At 38.6% G+C, this 9,137-nt stretch overlaps 1 protein-coding gene across 1 annotated transcript in view; it reads right to left on the bottom strand.

The window, feature by feature from the left end:
* The window catches only part of DCUN1D2 (defective in cullin neddylation 1 domain containing 2), a 29,416-nt gene extending 21,038 nt beyond the window's left edge, over positions 1-8,378 (bottom strand). Inside the window, 3 exon segments of the mRNA XM_055335700.1 lie at positions 3,624-3,792; positions 6,956-7,043; positions 7,045-8,378. Coding sequence (XP_055191675.1) covers positions 3,624-3,792; positions 6,956-7,043; positions 7,045-7,131 — 344 coding nt within the window. The 5' untranslated portion in view covers positions 7,132-8,378.
* Between the last annotated feature and the right edge of the window lie 759 nt (positions 8,379-9,137).

Here is a 9,137-nt window from a genome sequence, read left to right on the forward strand (position 1 = left end):
TAATTCTTTTCAAACAGCAAGCCCTGGGTTTATGGATCCTTTCTATTGACTTCATTTCTATTTCCTTAAATTACTGACTGTTCAAAAAAATTAGTTCCTTCCCTCTACACTCTTTGAGTTTAACTTCCTGCTCTTTTTCTACTTCTTGAGGTGGATGCTTTGCTTATTGATTTTCAACTCTTCCTTCTAAAATATGGATTTAGGAAGTTAAATCCTACAAGTCTTCACGTGAAGCATTTCCTTCATCATTCAAAATATTTTCTAATTTCCACTGTAACTTCTTCTTATTCCCAAGGGTAATTCAGGAGTATACAATATTTACAAATATTTCAACCTACCAAGTTATCTTTTTGTTATATTTCTACCTTAATTGTATTGTGGTCAGAAAACATAGTCTGTATCATTTTAATTCTTTGAAATTTGTTGCAACTTAGTTTATGGTCAATATTTATAAATGGCCTACTTTTCTGAAAAGAATATGTATTCTTCAACATCAAAGCCAATGTTCTAAGCATGTCCATTAGGCCATTTATTGTGCTGTCCAAATCTCCTATTTCCTTATGGATTTTTCACCTGCTCATTCTATCAGTTGGTAAGGTATGTGAGAATTCCCTGCTTTGACAAATTGCAGATTTATATCTTTCTCTTTGTAGTGTTTATTTTTGCTTTAAATAATCCAGTGCTTTCCATGTGAAATAAACCGTTCCTCATTATGAAATGTCCTTCATTATCTCTAGAATTACTTTTTGCCTTAGCTTATTTTAATATTGACATAGCCACACCAAAATTTTCTTGTAAATATTTGCAAATTACATCAACTTTTATCCTTCAAATTGTTGTGTCCTTATGTTTTTTTTTTTTAATTTTTTTTTAATTTATTTATGATAGGCACACAGTGAGAGAGAGAGAGAGGCAGAGACACAGGCAGAGGGAGAAGCAGGCTCCATGCACCGGGAGCCCGACGTGGGATTCAATCCCGGGTCTCCAGGATCGCGCCCTGGGCCAAAGGCAGGCGCCAAACCACTGCGCCACCCAGGGATCCCTGTTTTAATTGTATCTATTGTAAACAGTATATACAATAATTGAGTTGATTTTCTACAATCCATCCAATATTTAGTTTACTTACATTTAATGTAATTATGTAAATGCTGACACATTGGCTTTAAATCCTCCATTTTATCACGTGCTTGCTATTTGTCCTGCATTAAGCTAATTTTCCTTAAGTTTTTTCTCACATTCTTTTAAATTTTTTCTTCCTTTATTCCTGCTCCTTTAGAAATTATACATGAATCACACATCCTCTACCATTTTTATCATAATTTTAACACACACACAGAGAGCAAGTATCTTTTCCCACTATTCTGTCTTTTTAACGGTATGTCTTGTTAAACAGAGCTCTTAACTGTGATGAAGTCCAATTTATAATTTTTTCCTTTGTGGCTAGTGCTTTTTATATCTTCTCCAAAAAAGTGTCTCTTAATCTGTGTTTTAACAAATCTTTCTCCCATGTTTTGTCTAGAACTTTACAATTTTAAGATTCTTGTACAGGTGTGTAATCCAGCCCATATCCATTGCTAGGGGTGGCCCATGCATGCTCTGAAGCAGGGACTGAGGTGACATGTTCTCAGGCTCTCCTGGTTACTTCCGTATCAGCTATTGAAAAGATTCTTCTTTCCCCACTGAAATATAAAACTTGACGAACAGTCTTTAAGCAGATAAAAAAAAGTACGAAGAGGGACACCTGGGTGGCTCAGTGGTTGAGTGTCTGCCTTCAGCTCAGGTTGTGATCCTGGAGTCCTGGGATCAAGTCCCTCATCGGGCTCCCCACAGGGAGCCTGCTTCTTCCTCTGCCTATGTCTCTGCCTCTCTGCCTCTCTCATGAATAAATAAATAAAATCTTAAAAAAAAAAGTAGGAATACTTCACTACTTCATTTCAAAACTTACCTAATGCTACAATAATGAAGCCTGTGTGCTTGCAGGGTAAAGGATAAATAGACCCACTAAATACGATAGAGTCCAGAAACATATCCACTATATGGCCAATTTCTTGTTTTTACAAAGATGCCAAGGAATTTCATAAAGTTTACTCAGTTCACTTATGAATCCACAAGCCCTCAAAGAAAGGGTGTAGGATTAACTGTTAAAGGCAGATATTCCAACCACTGTCAAGAGTTAATAGCCAGGAAAACGTGAAAAATAGCAATAGAGCAGAAACAAAACCAAAGGATTTTTTAGTGGTGTTTAGACTATAACAGTCTCTTACATCTCTAAAAGCACTTAAGTTATCTGTAAAATATAGTTTACTGTCACGTTAACAATACTTAACATACAGCACTTTAATATTTACAAAGTGCTTTCCCCTTTAACTGCCCTGTGAGATGTGAAGAGAAGCACTATCAATCAGCACCACCTACAATCTTAAATTATATTCTATACATTCCATAGAAGAAAGCATGAATTTATCTAGCACAGTTTGGGAAGATTCATACTCAAAATCTTTAAAATATGTTTTTTAATTTATAACACTTAGTAGAATAATAGACAGGAATTTTTAAAATTCACCAGTACAGCATATTTTTAGATAATGCCTAAGAAATGCCAGTAAGTGTTTTTATAAGAGGTACTTATTTCCAAAATCTCCCCCTTGGGTAGGTTTTAGTGGATGGGATAAATGGTAGTACAATGCCAAGTGAATGCTGCTTTAACAGGTGTCTTCCGTTCCAAAATCCCCTGTAATTCACCTAGTTTTTCCTGAGTGCAGAGAACACGAAGCAACATGCTGTTATGCCATTGTCACAGTGATGTCTTTTGTTTGATTTTATACAACCACCAGCAATACAATAAGTCTTATAGAGTTTATCATCTAAACAGATAAAGCCAATAAATACAACAGATTCATCAGTTTAGTGGAAAACATATGTTCCATTTTTTCTCCTGGGATGTTGTTAAGTACATGCCTTTAAGAACATGTTTACCTTAGACTTTTAAGCTCCTTCAGCAGCTAAAAATAAGCTAGTTTAAGTTGTCAACATCAAAATATCACAATATCAGCAAGTCAAGCATGCTGGTATTTATACCACCCCATGAAATAGCTCAGGAAGCTTAATGATCAAAAGGCATTTATGTTACATGCTTTCATTGACTTCTCTGACTTATCTGACAAGTGAGAAACATTTTAAGTTATTAAGGAAGCTTTCATCCCAACCCTGGTTGGGATAGGTAGAACAGAGAAGTGTTACAAGCAAAAAACCAAAATGGTATTTTATTAATGTTTAACATAGCAACACAAAAAAATTACACATTCAGGATAAAGTATCATGAAATAAATTGAATGGCTGAAAACAAACAAAAACACCCTGATATTTACTGTGAATTCAAAACAGGAAGGATAAAAATTAAAAAGAAAAAGTAAATTACAAAAGGGATTAATCTAAATAAAAATATTAAATAAAACTCTAACCAGAATTTAAAAGGAAACCAAAACCTTAATAGAGCGGAGGCAAAGAAAATGTATAAGAAAATAAATTAACTTGAAATTAATGTTCACAGGCTGTTGAAAAATAATTAATGTTGAAAGCATTTTCCTTTTTGAAAAAGTTTAAAGTGAGACCAATTTACTTACCCAAGCTCTGTCATGCCATCTACAAACTCCTTTTTGCTAAATTCACATTGTGTCGCTGCCTTGAATTTCCATGCTATAACCAAAACGCTGACACTGGCAGGATCAAGGCTCAAGTCATCACAAAACTGTTGAATCCCGTCAATTCCAATTTTATTTTCATCTTGTGGGTCTACAGTGAAAATCAAGAGAGAAAGAAATTATGCTGTTTTGAAAAGTACCACTAATGGGTGGTTAGAGTCCAATCCCTAGCAAGTATGATACATCAATCAGTGGACCACAATTTTCTACTGTATATGAGACAGCAACAAATAATTTATTCAAAAAAAAAAAAGCCCTATTTTAAAAATCTAGGTCACTGGAATTTAGGGGAAGAAAGAATCACTATAACTTCTTTGAGAAGAGTTCATCATTAAGAAAAAAATTAATTTCCATAAAGTAAAATAAATATTCAAGTTTACACAATTCTAGTTTGCCCAAAGGCATACTGCTACAAAAAAAATACTGCATTGTGGGGCACCTGGCTGGCTCAGTCAGGGAATGCATGGCTCTTGATCTCAGGGGCATGAGTTTGAACCCCACATTGAGTGTGGAGATTATTTTAAAATTTTTAAAAATCTATAATTTAAAAAAAATACTGAATTTTTAAAGTGTTTACCATATTAAGTTATCAAAACCCTGCCAAAACAATAGAGAAACTAATGTTTTTCTTTTTTCTTTATTATTTTTTAACATTTATTTATTTATTTATAAATATTTTATTTATTTATGCACGAGAGACACAGAGAGAGAGCAGAGACATAGGCAGAGAGAGAAGCAGGCTCTTCACAGGGAGCCCGATGAAGGACTCGATCCCCGAACTGGAATCATACCCTGAGCTGAAGGCAGACACTTAACCGCTGAGACACCCAAGCATCCCATTTTTTAATTTAAATTCAATTTGTCAACATATAGTATAATACCCAGTGATCATCTCATCAAGTAGTGTTTTTCTTTTTTCTTTTTTAAGATTTTTTATTTACTTATTAAAGACACACACACACACACAGAGGCACAGGCAGAGAAGGCAGAGGGAGAAGCAGGCTCCGTGCAGGGAGCCTGACGTGGGACTTGATCCCGGGTCTCCAGGATCAGGCCCTGGGCTGAAGGCGGCGCTAAACCACTGAGCCACCCGAGGTTGCCCTGTTTTTCTTTTTCTTTTTTTTTAAGATTTTATTTATTCATTCATGATAATCACACACACACAGAGAGAGAGAGAGAGAGAGAGAGAGGCAGAGACACAGGCAGAGGGAGAAGCAGGCTCCATGCAGGGAGCCCGACGTGGGATTTGATCCCGGGTCTCCAGGATAGCACCCTGGGCCAAAGTCAGGCGCCAAACCGCTGCGCCACCCAGGGATCCCCGCTGTTTTCCTTTTTAATGTGATTTCATTTGCTATAACTTTAATACTACTGTACAGCATTTAGGCTTCAAAATCATTAAGTTCATTTATCCACATTTAACGCCTTAGAAATTCAGTCCTCCCTAACTCCCATTTCTGGTCTAGAAATGAAATTAAGGAACTTAGCATTTCTTCAACAGAAAATCAAATAATAAAGTCTCAGCAAGACCTCAAATAGAAAAATCTCAGCAAGACCTCAACAAACTAGGTCTAATAAAAATGCATGTATACTAATATCTTATCATGACATAAACATTAATTCTGTTGGTTTAGAAGGTACAAAGAGAAAATTTGTAGCTTCTTTGCTTAAATGAAGATTAGGTGTGATAAACTTTTCTTCCATTGTATAACATTTAACTTTGGTCATTTAAGTACTACGTACTACATTTTAATAGACATGTTACCAAAATAAAAGAAAATGTATGCCATAAAGTAAACAAATGAAAGTACAGGCTTCCTCACAGCCTCTTCTCCTGCATAACGATAGAGTAGTGTCCCACGGGCTTCTGCTTCTCACCCAGCTTCCTCATCAATGCTCCCAAAGGTACTGATCTTCAGGAGAGCAAAACTGCCCTCAATGCCCTCACCTCATAAATTTCACTTGCAATAATACTATTTGAAAGTAATTTTCAGAGGACTCATTCCTTCGTATACATGAACATAAACCAGCATATTTGTCAACAGTCTTTGAACAATTTATTTCTAGAGTCCAAGATGATAGCACAATATGTCTACTTTAAATGACAAGATTTGCATGAATAAAGTTAAATGATGAAAGGATGCTGTTTAAAGAAATAATTATCACATAAAGTATTTTTTTAAGGTGCTAGATATATTTGAATCACTTCAGAAATCTGCACAGCATGTGATTCACAATTAGCTCCACAATTACCTTAGCCAACAACACTGAAAGCATATTACAGCTTATTAAAAATGATTTTTCATTTTGGAAAACCAATGCTCATTTTTCAAATACAAAGCTGATCTTTCCACCACAGAGTATGTTTCTGTGCCAAAGATTTTTAAAAAATATAATTTTTCATCTATCTTCAGATCTAAATAGGTTAAAAAATACACATGGTATTTTCAAAAGTAAAAAATGAAAATGATACATATATAACACATAAACAAGAATTAAAGCCAAGGAGTTATACTTGTTTGGGTTAATACTTGTTTAAATGAGGTTGCTGTTTTTGTTTTTAAATTTGGGAAATAAAGTTAACCTTAGAAAGTGCTAGAAAGAAAGAAAAAAACTCTTGAATAGTAGTTGACTCTCCAAAAGCCACACAGATTGACATCTGATATGGAATATGACAGCCTGCTGAGTGATCTGGGTCTGTGCATATTTGTCACACAGATGTATCTGTGCAGCACAACCATATTTCAATAGGGAAAGCTCCATTCTAAGTGCTGATTTTAATTTTAAAAACAACTGTCCCCAATTTATAACACAAAAGTTTCTTTGCTAAGAGCTTTTCCCCAGCTTGGCCTCCCCAACAGCCAAGGTGCTATAGGGCCACCTGGCTACACCGCATTAACAGAAAGTCAACTTTTACCCTCATGTCAGATCAACTTCTTGATGAGCCTTTTTACTCTAACCCTCCAACTCCCGGGGCAGCGTGGGGGCCACCAGTGGTGGCTGGGACAGCCACCTCCCAGCTGGCCGAGCACACCTCAGACCCTGCCTGGAACGGGGTGTGTGTGTGTGTGTGGGGGGGTGACGGGACACCACAGCTCCACCCGCAGACCCCACTCCTGGCATCCCACCCCAGCCATCAATGGTCCCTGGTCGAGGTCCCCTTGACACAGACTGGAGTACAGAATCCTGCTCCCCGGAGACAGTGAGGGGCTGTCTGCCCTGGCCCCCACCAGCCCCAGCCACCTCTCACCTCTTACCTTTGTACCTGTTGTAAAGCTGCTCCAGCTTCTTCTTGTCCACGGCGTCTCTCATGGGCTCCTTAAGGAAGAGAGTCTAGCTTTCGTAAGAAGCGGTCTGTGGCCACACCTAGTTTCCACTCATCCTGCGTGACGCAGCAGAGGGCACGTCTGTGGCCAGCCCGAGGAAACACCATAAACTGGGGGCCTGTTCTGAAATGCCCTGTGCATACGCTTTGGACGCAGTAGGAGGAGGAAAGCCAACACCACTGGTCCGGAGCTTCGTTTCAGCGTCCCATCCCCATGGCTGGTGGTCTAACTGGACTTCGTTGTTTCCCACCAGGTCAGCTTCACTGCAGAACCTCGGCACAGCATGCCTCGTGCCTCATCAGTTGAGGAGACCACACAGTCTCCCGGAAGCTGAAATGACAGCACTCTAACAACAAATAGGCGAAGTGTAACCTTCAAACAACTCTGAGAATCAGTATTTTGTACAAAATACATTTGATCCCTACCCACTTCAATTAGCACAAGATACATTATTTTTTCCCCAAGTCTTAGGAAAATCCCTCTTTTACACACACATGTAGCCCCCGATACAGCGAGGCTGGGTGTCTGACCAGAGGCACAACCGTATCACCACGGCCCATCTGCAGCGTCTGCTTCGGCTTCCATTAATTTCAAGCTCTAATGAACAGAAGAGCTCTACAGTGTGTAAACATCAATGTTTTAAGTTTTCCCAGTTTAAAATCAGCCACACTGATGAAAACACATACAGGTAACTAAGAATAGAGTTAACCATCAGTTACAAAAGTTCCCAAAGCAGCTGTAAGAAGCCTGTTATGACTAATTGTAATAATATGAATAACAGAAATATCTGTATACACTAGACAGAAATAAAATGGAAAAATAGGGCAGAGGCTGTGGGAGGTAGTAAATAGCAAGACTGCCAAGTAACTGTACTATATATAGTATGTAAGGAAACAAAATAGCGCTCTGTACTTCCAGATATGGGATGGTTAGGTTCAGATTTATCTAAGGTAACCTGATGAAAAGGACACCAGAAATGAAAGTGACTCACTGGCCTCTGTAAATCAACACACTCTAATCTGCTAGATGTTAATGTTCTACACAAACACTGCACAAAAGAACATAAGGGGGAGAGTTTCACTTGAGACAATTTATACTCAATCATGTTCAGAAAAGGACAGGACAGTACATAAAACCCCACAGAGTAAACTCCAGCTTACAGAAATATGTGAATGGAGTACAGCATGCTGACGGAGAGACTGAGCAGGAAGATGCTGGAAAGTTGGGGGTGACACCCAGACACACACACCACATCTAAGAGCCAAATGGGGGCTAAAAATTAGCTCTTAGCTTCCCTGGTGCCAAACCAAAGATGAAAACAGAATTAGTCAGGAAAATCTGTTTCATAAGATTTAAAAACCTACCAGTGGCCCAGAAGTGGCACAGCTCCTCCTACTGAAACCCAAAGGAGTGGCCCCTGTGGCCACTCATAGAAGGACATTGCCCTGTGCCCTTCCTGCTCTTAGAAACAGACTAGCCCCTCCCACAATGCCCACAGCCAATGGCAGAGTAAGCTTCCAAAGGTGCTTCTTACAGCATCCCTCACTGCTGATGCCAAAAGAGCAGAGTGGAATTCAGCAAACACAATACAGTTCAAACACACCGCTCCCCAGGTATGGTCTAGGCAATCCAGGGTCCTGAGACCTCTCAGGGGTTCCACCGTGACAGAACTATTTTCACAACAATCCCATTATCTGCCACTCTCAAGCTCACTGGAATGCAGCAGAGGCCACATGACTTGTGATCCTTGCAAAAATGTAACACAAATATGCAATAGGCTGATTATTGTTATTTTTAAGTATACAAATATTTTTAAACTTTTTATTTTATTTTTTTAAAGATTTTATTTATCCATGAGAGACAGAGAGAGAGAGAGAGGCAGAGACACAGGCAGAGGGAGAAGCAGGCTCCATGCAGGGAGCCTGATGTGGCACTTGATATCAGGACTCCAGGATCACGCCCTGGGCTGAAGGCAGGCGTTTAACCGCTGAGCCACCCAGGGATCCCCCTTCACTGTAACTTCTAATATGGTAAATCCGGATGGCTACCATTCACATAAACAAAATCTCTTTGGGGCTCCAGTAATTTTTTAAAGTGCATACCAAACCCAGTT

This window comes from Nyctereutes procyonoides, unplaced genomic scaffold, assembly GCF_905146905.1.
Source record: "Nyctereutes procyonoides isolate TBG_1078 unplaced genomic scaffold, NYPRO_anot_genome, whole genome shotgun sequence".
NCBI classification, from domain to species: Eukaryota; Metazoa; Chordata; class Mammalia; order Carnivora; family Canidae; genus Nyctereutes; species Nyctereutes procyonoides.